Source organism: Phalacrocorax carbo, chromosome 2, assembly GCF_963921805.1.
Source record: "Phalacrocorax carbo chromosome 2, bPhaCar2.1, whole genome shotgun sequence".
Classification (NCBI taxonomy): Eukaryota; Metazoa; Chordata; class Aves; order Suliformes; family Phalacrocoracidae; genus Phalacrocorax; species Phalacrocorax carbo.
The window spans coordinates 38,790,423-38,808,778 of NC_087514.1; the positions used below are offsets into that span (position 1 = coordinate 38,790,423).

Sequence of the window (18,356 nt, forward strand, 5' to 3'; positions counted from 1 at the left end):
AAAGATGTTAAATTCATGAAAGATGATGACAATTTTTGCTTCCCTCTATAACTCTGTGATCTCGAATTTTGATTGTTTCTGCTAAATTTCTCAACTATATGTAAAAAAGTATCTTTCATAAGTACTTCTTTTAGTAGTAAACATTCTATTTCTTTAATGACTTTCTAGAGCAGACAGGCCATACAATAACAGCATCTTTTAGGTAAGAAAGGACTGTACAGACTGAAAGAAAAGCTCAATTTTGTGGTTCCTTCACATGAGCAGTAAATAGAGATCATGGGCTTAGGAAAGTGTCAAGGCCACATAAAAGGTAAGATTAATGGTGTCGATGGGTTATGTGATTTTTTTGACTGTGATGGATTTTGCTTTTCATTATAATTGATCCAAAATGGTCTAGTTACACTTTGGGATGGAGAGAAATATCTGATTCCAGTTTTCCTACTCAGTATCATCATGTAAATTACACACAGCTGCAATTTAAGGAAGCAATTGAGGTGAAATAAATGACATACCTCTATCAAAATCAATTTCTCGTATTATCTTTTCTTCCCTACTGAGGTTCACAGTGAACTGGTTCATATTTTCATACCCATCCTCTATTTTTTCCATTTGAAATCCTTTAGATGCTTCAGTAATTCTAAAATAGAGAGATTAGTTATTGGCCTTTGGATCTGCAGATAAATTTGTAATTTGTAATTCATTCTAAAGATCAAGAATCTCAAGTTTAAATACTTACTTTTGTAGCAATGTTTTGGCATTCTGTGAAAACAAAAAGGAAATAACTGACTTCTTAAATGGTTCAATTTTTTCAGAGATTTTATGTATTGAGATCTAATTCTTACACTGGCTGCTTCTAAATGCACTAATATGGACCTCATAAATGACAACCATGAGATCTATGAATGAGATCAAATTTGGATGGCAATTAGTATTCAGCTGAATAAACCTTTTAGTTCACTGAAGATTTTTTAGTTAAAATCTGAATATGGTGGGGAATACATACAATTTCTACAAAAATGAAATGGAAATACTTTTGCTCTCTTTTATTTTTTTGCGTGTGTTTGTGGTGAAAAGCAATTGTTCTGTTACCTTCTTTAGTCACAGTAACTATATCTTCTATATCTTTGACTACCCATAAGGGCATACTTCTGGAGCCACAAAATTTTATTTGTCTGGAAAGAATATTGTACTCTTCAAAGGCAATTATTTGATGAAAATATGGGGGGGGGGGATTGTTGTTCTTGGGTTTGGTGTTTTTGTTTTTTGAGAAAACATCCTTTCAGCTTTTAATATAGAGGAATTGTAAACTTGCAGGACAGAAATTTTACACCAATGAATTCAGTGGACAGACCGCTAATGGCTTCCTAATCAGCTCTCCTGAGTTTATAGTAAGAAAACAGAAGAAAAAATATTAAGTAAAGGCATAAAAATGTGAATTAGAGAATAGATATTTAATTTTTGGAAAGTTAATCACTCTGTCAATATGCAAATGAAACCTATAACTCACAGAATTTCATATACACATATATTATAGTGGTGGGACAATACAGATATGTCAGAAAATATGAAAATTGCCATTTCTTCTTTGGGGACCCAAAATTCCTACACAGGATAGTATATTTTGGTGTAAATAGCAAATACTCATGTTCTTGGTTTGGATACTATTCACAACAAGACTAGTCATTTGTCTGTGCTGAGGCAAGTGTTTAAAAAATGAGTTTGCATAAATGTTCACTCAAAGATGGCCAAACTCTGAATGTGCCTAAAATTGAGAAATGCTTAAACAGTTTTTCAATAAACCCATCAGTCTTTTTCTATCTTGATTTATAGACTTTATACCTGCAAAAACACTGCCATTTCTGGTTCTTCCATGAACTGGATTCCTGATTCAACCAGCTTTGACACAGCTTCCAAATGATCCGCATACTTCTTCATCAGGGAGCGGACATGTTCCAGTTTCTCCTCTTGGGTTCTAGTGATTATTTGTGTCATCTCATTTTTTCTTTCTTCCAGTACAGAATAGAGATAATCAAATTTTTCACACAGCTGCTCTTTCTGTCGTCTGCAGCATTCCTGTGAATCATTTGGTTTACGTTAAACATGTTATGTTCTTAAAAGAGTTTCTATTTTTACTGTTACTTGGAAGCATTTTAATCAAAGAAATTCCTCTTTCTGAACAGTGCAAAGGATTCTGAATGACCCCAGAGACGTTTATGATTTTCAGAGTCCAAGCTATTGGAACAAAACTTTTAAAACTGGCCACAAACTCTGAGTTTCAAGCCACTGAAAGCCCCCAGACAGGTTACTGTATAATTTGTCAGTCTCCTAAAAATTGTGAAAGATATTTATGATGTCTGTAGTGATACATCAAAGTCTGCAGAAAAAGTAAAAACCCCCACCATATTAGCAGCTGGGTTCATTTGCACGAACAGAATGTTTTTTAAAGAAGCAATCATCTGAAATCAGCTTTTTTCCTACCAGAGAACTTGGAACTATCCTGGCTGGGCTTGGTTTTCACATATGCCCTCTTAGGCTCTATTTTTACAATAGGTGTCCATTATATTCCATTTACTGTGCACTGAATGGGGTAGAGGTACCACAAAGAAAATAGTGTGTGACATAAACACAAAGACAAGAAAGAGGAATCAGGTTCCAACCCTACCTTCAGGCACTGATTTTCACATCATTTTCTGAGACACTTTTATTGTTCTTCCAGCCAGACAACATAGCATATTTCACTGAGTAAGGAGGATGGGTTTGATGACTGCTTCATTGAGCACTCTCTGACAAGAACACAATGCACTTGCAAGGGAGGATTTATGGGGAGGAAATCGAAGACAGATTAACTATAATGTCTGAGATCTACCAAATAGAAGTACTTGAGGCATAACATTATTGTGGTTATATCCGGTTGTGGATGGTGGTGATTATTTAAATCTCTTTCCTAGGAACTGAGGCTGAATCAATTCCTCATTTTGCCCCTTGGGGCATAATGCTGAGATCCTGGCAGCACTGGATTATTAACAGTCCCACAGTACTTCTGGAAGTGATAAGACTGATCATTCATATTACTTGGTCAGAGAGAATCCAACTTTCTTCTTGACTTTCAGCCAGAGCTCTTTCCTACGAGTGGTGACGGTCTGCTCTATATGGTTCAAAGGAGAAAGCCTTTCCAATATGGACATGTGGCCAAAAATCACTGTCTACATTGAGGGGTGGGGGGCAAATACAGATCTTGTTGCATTGACCCAAGTATCCACCTCTGCTTCCCAATGAGAAAGACTAGGCTGTACACACACTCCTAATTTAAAACTCCTTGCAGGGCAGGGCAGGCTTGTCCTGCTCTTCTGGAGGTGCTTGTCACTTCCCAGAAATTCTTCATTAGTGAATTGTAGGGTGGGGAAAAGGAAGCTTTCCAACCAAGTGAGTCACAGTTCCTGGGTGTCATTCTATTGTTCAGACCTCAGATAATCTTCCTCTCCTCTTTCACTCCTCTTCTAGCTTTCTCCCAGTGTTTCCTGCACTTCCGCTTGCTCCAGACTCCTCTTCAGTTTAGTCTACAATGACCTCCTCTGAAATGTCATTCAGATCACTTGTAAAACAACCTTAATTTCGAGACAGGTGTGTGCTATCTTTGCCATTTGACACAGGACAAGTGTTAGGGGAAGAAGAGCAAGTGAGTGACAAGCAGGGTGCCCTGAGAGATCTTTCCCTATCTCTAAGCTCTAATATATAGTATTTCCTTCCAGGAGATATTAGAGTTGTGAACCTCAAGAGTGAGAGTGCAAAACAGGTTCATAACTGCAAATGCTGAAATATTCTCTTTCTGTAGAAAATGTTCCCACATAAAGTCTCTGCTTGATGGAATTACCCTAATCAGATTCTGAGTAATGAAAAAGGTTAACAAATACATGACTTTCCATTCTAAAAAATTCTCAGCCTTTTTGGTTTTTTAAAGCATGGCTACAGCAAAAAGAAAGGAGTCCTTGCCACTGAGCATGGGTTGCACTGCTTGTTCTGAAGTATCTGTACTCACTGGCCTACACTATGAGCATTTGGAAGAAACACTAATTTTTCCTTCATTATTTGACTTGTATTGTTTACAGGGCTAAACAGTACTTAACTATTTGTTATTGTTTTCCATTATTTAGCATTTTATATTTCCTATTTGTATTTTCAGTATAATATGTGAATTTGGTCTACCTTTCAATCCGTTAAAAACTATACAACTTTTAAGCAGGTTTTTTTGTTTTTTCTATTTTTTAGGTTTGAATAGGAGCAATAGCTAAATATAGAACTGTAGGCTATTGCTTACTCCAGCTAAAAGAAAAATGATCATGTATTTTCTGCTAAAGCAGATACTTATTGTTCTCTGCAAAGTGTTAAGCAGAAAGAGGAGAGAATCCTGGATTATAAACATTATTTTCATGTGTGCACATTTCTCAGCTCCAGCGGTAGCTTTTAATCTTCAAGGACAAACTGATGTCAATTCAGACAAAGTTCTTGTATGGTTGGAAATGTGATTTGTTTGAAATGTAACATGGAAGTGTCAAGGTAAGCTCTAAGATCTATTTTCTGCAATCTCTGGCTTTAAAGGTGAAAACATCTAAAGGTAAAATGCCTGTACTTTCTTCGGGATTCAAGTTTAAAGGTTAGACTTTAAACTGAGTGGATGACTCTGAGGAAGCTAGTTTCAGAAACTGTTGTATTTATTAAGGTATTTTTAGCATAGGGTTTTCTCCATACTTCAGACTAGATGTTTGAAGTTGTGTTTGTGGTTCAGCTAGTTCAACTTAAATGAGTATAAGCTTTTCCTTTTGTATCATTCAAATTTCTGCAGTTAACCTACTTGAAAGGCTTGTTCCTGTCTGCAAAGTCCTGATAGCAGCCAATTTTATCTTTGCAACATGAAGGCTTCCTGACTACAAAGTTCTGACTGCTGCTAACATGTTATCTCATTTACTTGGGCTAATGGTTTTATGTTCTTTGAACCAAACTTGGCCATTTTCTGCTCTTCGTTGATCTAAGGAAATAGAAGCCTTGGACAATTGTGTATGTAGATTGTGGAATCAATTTTTCTTACCAATTAGAATCTATACATCTTGGATTAACTTCTTTTCTCTGCAGTTTCTCTTTTCTGCTCCACTTCTGAAGGGTCAATATAATTCTAATTGGGCTGAGAGGGATGCGACTCCTTCAGTAGATCCTTCACCAAACTGATGATAAGATCAATTAATATGAGCTCCTTTCAGCCTATTGCTCTGTGATGCTCAGATTGGTCAGAGCTGATATTTGTATTTGCTTTGCTGGTGCAAACCTCTTGGAGGAAATGAAAACCACTTCTGCTATTGAATGACACAAAACTAATTCCAGCTCTGTCAAAGCAAGACCTTTACCAGAAAATCCAGAATCACAATAAGAACCTGAACTCTTCCCTCCAATGAGCATCAAAACCAGACTCCTTAAAGAACAAAATAAGTATATTTAATAACCACTTCTGCATAGGAGGCAAAGTAACCAAAGGCAGAGTTCAATGGCACACTTGGAAGCCATGCTGCGTCTACCCTATGGCTGAAACTAAGACTCTGTTCACAGGACCCGTCAGGCCTCAGACTAATACTGGTGTTTTACAGCTTTAGCACTAGATTGTAGATGTTAAATGAACTGGGAGTTGATGGCATTTTGTTGGATCTGCTTTTAACTTCAGTGATGTCTTATGCCACTAAAAATGCGGAGCAAGGCATGCTGATGTGGATTATCCTTACTCTTTGTCCTCAGCCACGTGGCCAATGTCAGAGGCAGGGTGCCAAGCAGGACCAATCTTTTGGTTGAGGCAGTACAGCTGATACCGTACAAAGCCACAGGTAATGGTTTAGCAAAACAATGTGGGAATGCATGTGGGTAAAGTGAGGTCTGTTAAAGAATGATCGTTACCATCAGTTTAAAAGACGTGACTTCATGCTGAAATATCTGCATTTAAAGGGGAGGTACCTACCTCAACCGTCTTGCAGGTCTCCTCCAGCTGCGTGACTATCCCTTGCACTCTGTCATTGCTCCCCACCAGGACAGCAATGCCATCACTCAGCTCGGACTAGGAAATAAGGGGAGAACAAGCAGTGGGGGGGTTAGACAATGTCCCACTTCAGGGTGGCATATCTAACTGTGGGGAGCAGGGGATGAATGAGCTGTGCCAGGGTATTAGCTCTTCTTTCCAACAGAACGAAGGAAAATTGGAGCTTTACCTGCCCACAAGTTACCCACTAGTACTTTGACATTTGTTTCCTCTCCTGAAACACTATGAAAACACTGACATTTTGAAACTTTTCATGGAGAAGAAGCTGTGGTTTGGAAAGGAGGAAGCACTTTGTTCTAGGAGGCTCTTCTAGACGCTTTTGTCTGAAGTGTTATGTTTCAGCAGCTCAGAAATATTCCCTCTGGGTTTGTTGAGAGAAAAGTCTTTGCCTCTTGAGGGATTTTTTTTTTAGTGGCTGTCTCTAGCCACCCCACTGTATTATGTCCCTGATGGCTGTAGTTCTTGGTTCTGGAGAGAGGAGGCAGCCCATGGGCCTGGAGGGACTAGGGTGCTACAGAACCCCTGGCATAAGAGCAGTGGGGCTGGGGCTTTGGTGAGAGGGGAAGGAAGAGAAGGAGGAGAGGGTGAAGGCTGAGCCACTGGCATGAGGGAAACAAGTGGAAGAAGGGAATGACATAAGTGTGGGGAGGGGGATGACTGTGGGATATCATTGGAAAAGGAGAGATAGATAGGGAAGCTAGTCCCTAGGGAACTTGGTGAGGGTGCTGGAGAGGGCAAGGCGCCCTTGGCACACTGCTGTAGTGACAGATGCAACCATGTCTTGGCCTCCACAGCTTTGTAAAGGGTCTTTTGAATCACGCATCCTGCAGTCTCCGGGTTTTGGGCGTGGCGGCCACTTTCTGCAGGCATACGGGGAGAGAAATCACTGCTTGCAAATCTCCACACAAAGGGAGTGATCAGCAGCATGGATTTAGTCTAAGAAACTTCTCCCCCTTCTACCTCCCTTTTTGATTGAAAAGGATGTTTGTAACTACTTTCCTAAAGCGACTTCTCATTTGTAGTTTCCACACACAAGCATCTGTGTGACAAAGTTGGAGGCTGGGATTGCAAACTTGGCCTGTCTGATTGCTTGCCCCACTGGGGCCCTCCAGAAAAATGAGCTGTTTATCTCAGGAGAATAACCCAGTGAGTCAGGTTTTAAATTAATACTGTATTAAAAATAAACAAGTCTTTTACTGGTGACAGCAAGGGCAGAGGATGTTAGGTACATCCTGTGCTGCCAACTATTGAATATTCCTGCATTCACTTGCAGGAGGAGGTTTTTCACTTAAGTCTTCTTAAAAATAGGATGCTTAAAGGCAAAGGTGTCTGATAGATAACTGTTAGATTTGTAATGGTCTGTTCTCTTTCCAGTTCATGTGTTGGAAATCCCACTTGTTTTTCTGATCTAAAAGCACTAAAAAAGAGAGATTAGGAACCTCGAAAGAGAGATCCTCAGCTTCATGTCAAATTGTTCTCTAAAATGTTTACTCACTATGCTAACACTGTGTCCCCCAATCTTTCTGTGTGACTTCTCATAAATTTATTTTGCTGTTTTTCTAAACAGTCCCTACAGATTTGGATGAGCTTTTCACTCACACACACAGGAATGGCAAAGGCACCCCCAGGCCCCTTTAGAACCTTGCAGGAAGCCCACGGGAATACTTTCCTGTTGATGGTCCTGTCAGTTTCTGGGAGGACTATGAGATACAATAAGATATTTACCTTCTGTTGCTGGTAAACATTTGTGAGAGGAGCAACTTGACAGTCTTTGTGGGCACCAAAGACTTTGCACAAGGAGCAGGTGGGCATTTCACAGTTCAAACAGTAGATATTAATTCTCTCATCCTCGTGCTCTTCGCACATTGGCTGGTCACACTTCCTTTCAGGTCTGCAAAACAAAGCAAGTTTAGAACAGACTTGGTGCTCATGAGTTTCTGGTGACAACACTTAGGGTATCAGCATGAAATAGGATACCTTTGTATAGCAGTGTCCAAGGCTGACCTGAATATGCAGAGTAGACTTAAAGCTGCTACACAGGATAACTAGATAGACAGCCGTACAGCTGAAGTCCTGACACAAGCAGGATGTGATCACAATATAGCAACATGACTTCATATGGGGATTCCAGCTGGGAGTGTGACTGAACACTTGCTCATATTTAAAAATGTAAATAAGCTCACTAAGACTGATCTCAGACTACTTGTGTACTTTAATTAGCATGTTATCCAACATCTGTCTGAAATATGAAACATATGTAATTCCTTTAGAATTCATCATGTAAAACGTTGGGCACTTGGCCTTAATGCGGCAAAGCTCTTATTCAGGGGCTAATTTGAAGAGAGAGTTGTAGGTGTTGGTGGACCTTCACGCCCTTAACTCTATACCTCTGCTGATGAGCTTTGTGAGGCCCAGGTCAGGACTGTCAATATCAAACAGAACTGGGTACTTTTGCCCTTTGCACTAGGCCAGCAACCAAAATAAGGCCTCACACAAATTAATTTTAGCTGGGTGGCACGCGTCTAGCTTGTACAGCATTGAAAGTTTTAACAGTAGCTACTCAATTGTACCAGCCACCACGGGCATGAGGTACAAAAGAAGCATTTCTTTCCTGTGCTCAGCCAGGAGCTGTCACCAGACTATAGCTCAGTCTTGATCTTCTCTTCACCAATATGATTTAGCCATATACACACAAGTCAATCCCCGCTATTTTAGGAACTAATTTAATTGTAGCTTCCTTTAAACACTTAGTTGACATTCCCAGTGTAATTGAAAGCTCTGGTCCAGTCTGTGTGGGCAAGCTGATGTATTTCTGATCCCACACTTCAGGCTTAGCACCTTGAGCACGTCTGCGGCAAGCACATGAGTGTGTGAGGATGTGGTACTGGAGCACAGAGTTAGTAGGTCAATGGAGGGAGCGTGCCTGCGGGTTCAAGTGTCCAAAGGTTGCCACTCCTACTGTGTCAACATTACATCTTTCCAATATGAGCCATTATCCCCTTCTGCTACCACTTGGAAGAAGAACTATGACTATGACTAGTAGCAAGTGGAGCAATGACATCATAGAAATACATCTTGTCATCATTAGAGAGAAAATATTTTCCAAAACTGTAGAATTTAATGGCAAGATTTTTTTACAAGCCATTCTACAGAGCTCTGTAGCAAGGAGACAACCAGTCATTCCATTACAAGTTTAAAAATTCATGGAAAGATAATTATTTTAGATTATATTACAATAAAGTTTTTCCATACAGTTTGGTAAAGTGGACATTGCATTTATTTTTTAATGACAAAGAACAGGTTTTCTCTTCTGAAGGGAATGGAATGTGAGCAATTACATGTGTTTAAAAAAAGATTAAGTACCAAAGAAAATGTCTCATGCATCCTTATTTTTTAATTTCAGGAGGGCACTGGAATGTAAAGGGTTCACAAGGAAAACCTGTAATCTGCAATATAACATGATATCCCAGAATAAAACAAGATGGGCACTTCTGAAGGAAGCCTGTATTATTTGGGTCAAGTTTCCAGCACACATTTACATAAGGCACTCTGTGTGTCAAATCCAGCATCATTTCAATGCTAGTCAAAAGAGGTGTGTCTCCACTATAAGGAATGCTTTACACTGTTTGCAAATGGCTGCAAACAGCCCCATATATATTCATGCTGTAGTGCACCAGTGGGAGGGCCTGCATGTGAGGGCAATAACAGACAATGAATTTCAAAGTGATTAATTAAGCCTGAAATAGCTGCTCTTCCTGCAGATATTTACAAGACCAGAACCAGAAACTACTAGAATGTTATTTGACACTGGAACGGTGCCACTAGCATGAAAGACACATCGCACAGGGCAAAAAGGCAATGGTGTCAAACAAGTTCAGCCAGAAGTAGCCAACCTTCAAAGGTGCCGCAAAGAGCTGTAAGAAACCTGGCAGAACTCCCTGAACTAGCGGGGTCCTGAAGGCAGTGACAGAAGACTAGAAGTAAACAGATCTATAGTCTCCTCTCTAAGCTTAGCAAAAGGAGAGGTTTTTAACAGAACATTCCCTGACTTCAGAGGAGATCCTCTAGGTCTGTGTAGTTGCAGCCAAGGCCAAAACACAACCCCTAAGTTTAAAATGGTGGCTGCTCCTGAAACGGAAGATTAAAGTGTAGCCAGTAGGAAAATGACAGCATGGCTTTAGTAGAAGAAAAGATTCATCATAAATGGACTTATGACCAAAGAAGCAGCAGGTAGCTGAAATGGCCTAATGGCTTTGAGCTCTGGTTCTCTGACTCAGCTCTTTGAGGTGCTAAGCCTGTGTTTGACTGCTACAGGCTTGTTCTTTCCCATTAAAAGTGGATTTAGACCTTAATGTGCAAGAGTATTGAGCATGTTCTATGGGGAGGAGGATTCTCAGCACTGGTAAGGCTATACCTGGAGTACTGGGTCCAGTTCTGGGCTCCCCAGTACATGAGAGACATGGACATACCAGAGAGAGTCCAACAAAGGGCCATTAAGATGATGAAGGGACTGGAGCATCTCTTCTGTGAGGAAAGGTTGAGACAGCTGGGACTTTCAGCATGGATAAAAGAAGGTTCAGGCAGATCTTAACAATGACCTTGATATTATCAATACCTTCAGGTATCTAAATACCTCAAGGGAGGGTGAATGAGGATGGAGCCAGGCAGGGACAGAGGCAATGGGCACAAGCTGAAACACAGATGGTTCTCTCTGAACATGAGGAAACAGTTTTTCACTGTGACGGTGACTGAGCACTGGCACAGGTTGACCAGAGAGGTTGTAGGGTTTCTCCTTGGAAATATTCAAAATCAATCTGGACATGGTCCTGGGCAACTGGCTCTGGGTTATCCTGCTTGAGCAGGAGGGTTGGACCAGATGCCCTCCAGAGGACCCTTTCAACCTCAGCCATTTTGTGATTCTGTGATTTAGTGAGGAAATTAAAAGTTGCTGGGCACATAAAGGAACACACTTTAATTAAGGACATAGTAAGACCTTAGCAAAACCACTGTTTATTTACAAGGCATGTTTTCCTTAGTATTTCTACAAATCCAGAAAGATCTGTATGGAAATTCTGAATCTAACTTAGATAGTGTTTTTACTGAGGACCCTAAAATAGGTGTAGCCTATTTTACCATCACATCACCTAGTGCCTGCACCTGGTCAGGGGATGGAGAGAATCTGCATGACTGTATGAGGCACAGTCAGGTTATTTGTGAACATATGAAACTGTATTGGCCCTGGTATCAATCTCAGGCATACATCACTAATGACTGGCCTCTACCTGGCTTCATGCTGCTCACCATAACCCTTTGAGTCTGGCAGTTCAGCCAGTTTTCAGCCCACCTCACTCAGTGTCCACTGTCCGCTCTAGGCCTTATTTCATCAGTTTGTCAATAAAGTTGTTACAGGAGACAGTGTCGAAAGTCTAGATAAAACAACACCCACTGCTCTCCTCTCATTCACTAAGTTAGTCATCTCACTCTAAAAGTCTTTTGGGTTGGTCAGGTGTGATTCCCCCTTCATAAATCCATACTGACTCTTTCTAAACACCTTCTTGTCTTTTATATGTTGCAAATGGTTTCCAGGATGGTTTGCTCCAACAACTTTCCAGGGACCAGTGCAAGGATGACCAGCCTGTAGTTCCCTGGATTCTACTCCTTGCAATTCTTGAAGATTGAGTAACATTTGCTTTCTTCTGGTCCAGCCCTCAGGAACCTATCCCAATTGCCACAACCTTTCAAAGATTATTGAGAGTGGCCTTGCAATGACATCAGCCAGTTCCGTCACCACTCATGGGTACCTCCCATCAGGCAGTTCACCTTTTAAAATATTCCCTAATCTGATTCCCCTCCACTGATGATAAGTCTTCCTTGCTCTACACTGAAGGCTGATCTTACCAGTAAAGACCAAGGTGAAGAAGGTATTGAGTACCTTGACTTTCTCCATGTCTTTTGTCACAGGAGACCCTACCCCATTTAGCAGTGCACCCACACTTTCCCTAATCTTCCTTTTGCTGCTTGTGTACATGTAGAATCTCTTCTTGCTAGTCTTCACATCCCTCACCAGATTCAGTTCCAGGTGGGCTTTAGCTTTCCTAATTCCATCTGTACATGCTTGGACAGTGTCTCAAAATATTTCTGAGTCACTTGTCCACATGTTTTTTTCTTATTTTGTAATCTTTTCTTTTTATCAGGAGCTCCTTGTTAATAAATACAGGCACCCTGCTACCATTGCTTGAGTTTCTGTATATGGGATGGACCATTCTTGGTACCGGGGCCAATACGGTTTCATATGTTCAGGTGGTCCCTGAAAATCAACCACAATGATGGACTCCCACAAAAGCAGTGAACCAGGTTAGAAATGAGGCTTGAAAAAATGAGAAGACCAAAAAGGTTCATAGGGACACAGGGATTCCTGCAGCTCCATTACACTGGTACTATTGTGAACGCCTGGCCCAAGAAAAACATTGGTGCAGGTGAGCTAGGGGCTTTGTCTCCGTGGGGAAGGATCCAAGTGATGTCTCTCCTCACTTCTTTTGCTGCACAGTCTGTGGGGCTCTTCCTGCAACTCCCTTGCCCATGTCCCCGGCCCAGCCTATCTGAGATGGCCAGACATCCCTGCGGCCTGTCCTCGAGAGCCACATCCTCCCTCTGGAGCTCTGGCTGAGGCCTCTGAGGTGTCAGGGGTAGCTGCTGGTGGTGGTGCTGGCGACCCCACCCTGCAGCACGGCACCACCATTGCAAAGCCCATGCACGCTGCTCCCAGCACAGTGTCTGGTCCCTGCTGTGCACAGTGCTACATGCACTGCTCTGTCTGTGCTCAGGGTTGCAGGGTCAGCCTACCTAGGGCTCTTCCTGGTAGGTGCAAGGGAGAAAGAGTGCTCCATCCTCCCTGATCAGGATTCAATTGGTAACAAATCCCAAAGCACTTTGGGATCAGGAATAGCTGGCCAAGCTCGTTAGAGGCTGCCAGAGCTTGTGAGAAGTCCACAGACTCCTGTTGCTACCCTTTCCTGGTAGCAGGAGGCACCCTGATATTCCTCAGATGGTTCAGGTAATCAGTGGCCTACAGACTTTCAAACACTGATTTAATATTTTAGCCAACTCTATTTCCACTGGGTTCAGTCCTTTGGCATCCTTTAAAGCTTTGTAGAAGCCACATCCTGCTTGAAGATTTCTTTCCTTGTGCCACTAATAGATTCTAAATTGGCCAACAGGCTACCTGCCATCAGCTGGAATTTGATGAGCAATGGGATAAAAGACCATATGGTGTGATTCTTAGTAATAGGAGGAGCTGCATATGAGGACTTGGGTATACCCTGCCAACCCCATAACCCAGTTTCTGCCCCAGCTCTTATTTAAAAAAAAAAAATCCAAACAATTCCTTAATTCAAATAGAAACTAAAATTTTTAAAAATATTTTTGAAATAAATTATTTTTGCCTAAGCAGGAGACAAAGCTTGCTCCTTAGCTGAGTTCCCCTCCCTCTCCTAAGTTCACGTGAAGTGCAGCGGGGAGCTGGCATCATTCTGGCACACACAGTTATGATGAATTATACCCACATGAGGACTCGAGGGGGAGAGGCTCCTGTCTGGAAATTACAGGTGCTGCCGGTTTGAAGGGTTGTCTTGGGAAGTAACAAGGAGCGCACAGCTCATCCTTCTTCTTATGTACCTCTGCCAGACCCAGACCTCTGTATGGAGGAGACTGGTACAAAGGGAAAAAGTGGAGAAGACTTGATTTCCCTTGACTTTTTGGTTTCAGTGGGACAGCACGGGGTAAAGCCATGGCAGATCTTGCTCACACTCTCACGGGAGCCTGAGGAACGTTAGGCAGAGGGAGATAAGCAGCTGAGGCCTACAAAGTGCCAAATAGTTTAGATAATGCTGCTATGCATTGCTGCTGCTACGTAACTCTGATGATAATTTTCATTCTAAGGACATATGTGAAGGTTAAATAAGCACCTTAACAGACTAAATAAATGAACCTTTTGGACAAATATCTAAGCAAATACCTGTTCATATTTATATTTTTTTCTATTGTCCCCTTTTATTAATCATGTTGTATTTTGTGGAATTTTAAAAAATCTACTAAATCTCTTACATTTCTGTTTAACTGAATTTTGTTCCAATTGCCCATGAACTACATGGGGAAAGGAGCTATATTCCTTTAATATTTTTTTAAGTTAAATAAAACTGTGAGCTGAAAAAAACCCAAATCCAAGAAAGACATGAAGCCACACATGTCCAGCTTATTTGGTCAAAAGCAAAGTCCACCACTGTACCTCTGCTGATTCATTTCCTCTGAGATTTTCCTGACTAAAATAATATTTGGGTATCAATGACACACACAAGGGTAGCTGGCATTCCCTTGGCACTTAGTGCAAAGGGCAGCAGAAAGGACAATTTTAAGCCAACTTTGTGCTCTCCGATGCTTTGAAGCTCCAACCTATGCCCAGCTACAACAGTCCCTGATGGGATTCAAACAGCCAAGAATAGCCAAAGCCACCACCGGGCTCCTAAATGTCCTCTCTGCTGGTGACTGTCCTCCTCTACTGGAGGAGGGTAGAAGTGCCCCAAGCCACCCAAGGCGCCAGGCTCTGAAGGTTGTGTCCACCTGCAGCAGTGGTACCACCTCATTGCCCCTGTGAAACCCAGCTGCTTGTTGGGGTGGGATAGGTAGACTCTCAGGGAGCACAGCCAGGATTATGCCTTCCTTCAGGTGCACAAAACACCTTGCCATACAAAAGTGACCCTAATGATGCATGCTGGTGGCAACAGGCAGCTTCCCTGGGTGGCGAGAGCTGCTTGCTTGGCAGCCTGGGAACAGGTTTAGCTTCCCCCCTACTAAGTTCCTCAAGGTGGTACCATGCATCTGACCCATCCCAGGGCAAGAAGGACAAGAACACAACCTTCTTCTATTGCTGGCAATAGAAGCCAGCAAAACACACCCAATGCAGGCAATTAACATTCAGGAGTAATCTTACTTTTTAGGATTAACCCATTCCTCTGCTCTGTGTGGCACAGCCACACAGCACTGATACATATTATTTCTGGCTCTTCCTTCTCTTTTATGGAATCCTAAATAAGACTTGATTTCATGAGTTCACAATCCAAGCTGACAGGAATGTAGATTTTTTTATTGAGTTTTGATTCGACATTATGATGCAGGGTATCTTCTGTGTGAAATTCAGTTTTCTTCTTGTTTGCACTGTCTGTCCCTCAGGATTTTCTAACAAGATTTGAAATTTCTTTCCCTTCTTTAGCATGAGAACACACAGGTTAAAGACAAATAAGACTCATCTGAACTGTTTTTAAAATAAATTATGTGAAACTAGATAATTTTCCCTTATTCATGTGAGCAGCTATGCTGACCTCAAGGGCTTTGCTTGCACCGGTAAGTGTTACTCATGTGAATAAGCATGGCACAATCATCTGCTGTAAGTGGAAGCAGGGAAATTCGGCATCTATTTGGATACATTTTTCTGTGTTTAGTGAGGGCTTACTCCATTACACAGCAAACAGACAGGCATGCACTGCAGCACAGTCCCTTTCCACATTTCCAAGAGAGAAAACAACATCATTTTGTGCGACAAACAGAAAGACCAGAAGGCCACTGCAGCCTCCTAAGCCATTTCTGCTTTTGTGGCAAACCTCCTCTGAAGGGTACACATTCACTCGTTACCTTGTGGACTCCTGCTTGTAGATGTCGATGATGTTCTCCACCAGCAGGTTCCTCTGCAGCCCGTAGACGCCATGCCGGTCGAGGACCACTTCGTGCCTGCAGGAGGGACAGCGAAAGCGGCCTCCCGATGCCACAGTTGTGCCTCCCCTGGTCGGCAGGTAGGGGTTGGAGGCCTGCTCTTGCCAAGCAGCACAAGGAGAGGTGCGTAAGGCCATGCAAAACCATGAAAAACTCTTTCAAAAGCAGCGGGGCAAAAACATGCTTGTAGCAAACCATTTGTCAGCATGCCCAAGGACAGGGTAGGGGCAACAAGCTGCCCCCAGGAAAGTGCCTGGCAATCGCAGGGTGAGGAGCCGGTCCCTGGTTTCTAACATGTGGCCATGTCCCCGCAGCTAACAGGTGACACTTTAGTCTGCTATGAGCTCAGCCCTGGCCCCCAGGGACACTCAACTGCTGCTTTAAATCACTCCCCCCCAAGTCTTACTGACTGTTAAAAGCAACTCACTAAAACATGTAAAAATCTGCTTTTCCATTAATTTCAGCCAGTGCCACTTGGGAAGCAGAACTTTCTGCGGGAAGAAACCTACCTGGAAAATGTCGCTGGCACATTTCCGACAGAGGTTGTGCTGACAGGGTAGGATGACCACAGGCTTGGTGAACATCTCCAGGCAGATGGGGCAAATCAGCTGTTTCTCCAGGTTATCCATGGTTTGCTGCTCTTTGGAGAAGGACTTGTAGTTCAGGGAGGTGCTCATCCCTAGCTTTTCCAGGGTCATACGCTCAGGATCACGGCCTTGTGGAGGGGTTTCCGGGTTGATTTCCCTTGAAATAAGTCCAAGACTGTGCTGCGATCAGAGGCTATCTGGGTTGCTCTGGCCAGAGGACATTGTTTAAACGAGGGGCCGAAGGGAGCTGGGGCTGTTTTTAGCAGCGCGGCGTCACAAGATGCCATCCTGCCGTGCCCATATAAGCGCGTGAGAGTAGGACAGGCTGGGACAGGTGACGGCTGGCGGGGGGACGGGGGGGCGGCTGGTGGGGCCCTGGCTCTCCTCACTTGCACATGGCAGCCTTCACCCCTTGAGAAGGAGGGTGAGCGATAAGCAAATGCAGTCCGCTCTCCCCCTTATCTCTGCATGGCGGCGGAGAGTGTAGGGCTGCCCCAATCTGCCCAGCTGCACAGTGCAGCCTCATAAATACTCTGTTTGGAGCAAGCAGCTGTGGCTGTGAGATGCAGGACATAATTTTACCTGTGTGTTTCAGCAGGCTCTGGGATCTTGCCTTTCCAAGGTGTGAAGCACATGCAGTTGCTGGAGAAGACAATAGGAGTGATGGCTGCACCGGAGCTCAGACACTTCAGGGTCTAAACATGTCACCACCTTGAAAACCAGTTAAAAAAACTTTGCCTGCCTATAACTATGCTTAAATTTCTTCCGGTGTGGTTTGTTGTTGTTTTTTTTTTTTGTTAAGGAGCTGTAACATAAGAATCTAACAGGACTATTCTAGCCATTAACTCCATAGAGGCTTAAATATGAACCAAAAACATTATTTGAATTTCTTGATGAGAGACAGAAGAAATACAGTACAAAAAGCTTTCTTTTGTACTGCTAGAGAATAGGTGCTAATTGTATATGCTCTCTCTCTACATAGTTTAATTCAAATAGATTTTAGTTTTGGGGACTGCTGTGTTTATATCTGTTTATTAGACACTGATATCCCTCTCAGCTTGGCACTTGTTCCAGAGTTATTTTTAAAATGACAATTTCCCAGATAATTTGTGGCATGTGATGCCTGATCTTAAGGGAAAGCCATCTGTGCTTCTACTTGCCAATAATTTATCACACAACTGTACAGGCAATAAATATCTCATTCTCCAATTTAAGCCAAAGTCCCTCCATGTACTGTATAATATCACTTCGCCACTGTACTGTACATGTAATCAGAATATTGTCTTCTGTTTTAATCAATAACCCCAACTCCAAAGCAGGGCTCTTTATCTGCCTGCAACACCAGTCTGGAAACTGTGCACTTCAGGGAAATATAAAAGTGAAGATTTTCATTGATTTCCGAATGAAAATAAATACTATTCTCTGCATGCAATGTCAATGAATCACATTAAATTAAATGTATGATTAACTATTTTATTTTCAATGCCTTGCATGCTTTTTAAGTGTTTGGGTGAAATCCTGTACCCGTTTGCAGCCCACCAAGGTGGAATTTCCCCTATGTAAACATACACATTTGTCAGCAGTCACATAAAAAACAAATAGATTTTTCTGAAGTGTTCCATTCATGGGAAATTTGTGATAGCTTAGTTAAACCCAGTTGAAATCACACCTTTTCTTCAACTGCCTAGTGCAGACAAGAGCCTGGAGCCGAGTGGGAGAAGCTGCTCCGGCAGCTGAGCTGCGGACAGCTGGGATTTTGGCAGGGCTGGCAGGGAGCTTTTCCTGGCAGCAGCGAGAAGATACTTCTCTTCTTCCCCTCCCCTCTGTGGCCGGGTCAGAGGTGACATTCGCATCTGGAGGAATTTGAACGCCTCATTCCTACCCTCCTAACTCTGAGTCAGCTGCCCCTTGCACATCAAAACCTGCTTTAATAA

General features: G+C 42.4%; 1 protein-coding gene across 4 annotated transcripts in view; it reads right to left on the minus strand.

Annotated features, from left to right (window-relative positions):
* Window positions 1–16,661, minus strand: part of TRIM55 (tripartite motif containing 55) — a 40,996-nt gene extending 24,335 nt beyond the window's left edge. For all 4 annotated transcript variants that reach the window (XM_064442620.1, XM_064442618.1, XM_064442617.1 and 1 more), the window contains exons 1-7: window positions 16,345–16,661; window positions 15,758–15,930; window positions 7,799–7,964; window positions 5,996–6,091; window positions 1,840–2,073; window positions 737–759; window positions 513–637 (exon numbers count right to left, since the gene is read on the minus strand). In XM_064442620.1, the coding sequence (XP_064298690.1) occupies window positions 513–637; window positions 737–759; window positions 1,840–2,073; window positions 5,996–6,091; window positions 7,799–7,964; window positions 15,758–15,930; window positions 16,345–16,533 (1,006 nt within the window). In that variant the 5' untranslated portion in view covers window positions 16,534–16,661. The remainder of the gene's footprint in view (window positions 1–512; window positions 638–736; window positions 760–1,839; window positions 2,074–5,995; window positions 6,092–7,798; window positions 7,965–15,757; window positions 15,931–16,344) is intronic.
* Between the last annotated feature and the right edge of the window lie 1,695 nt (window positions 16,662–18,356).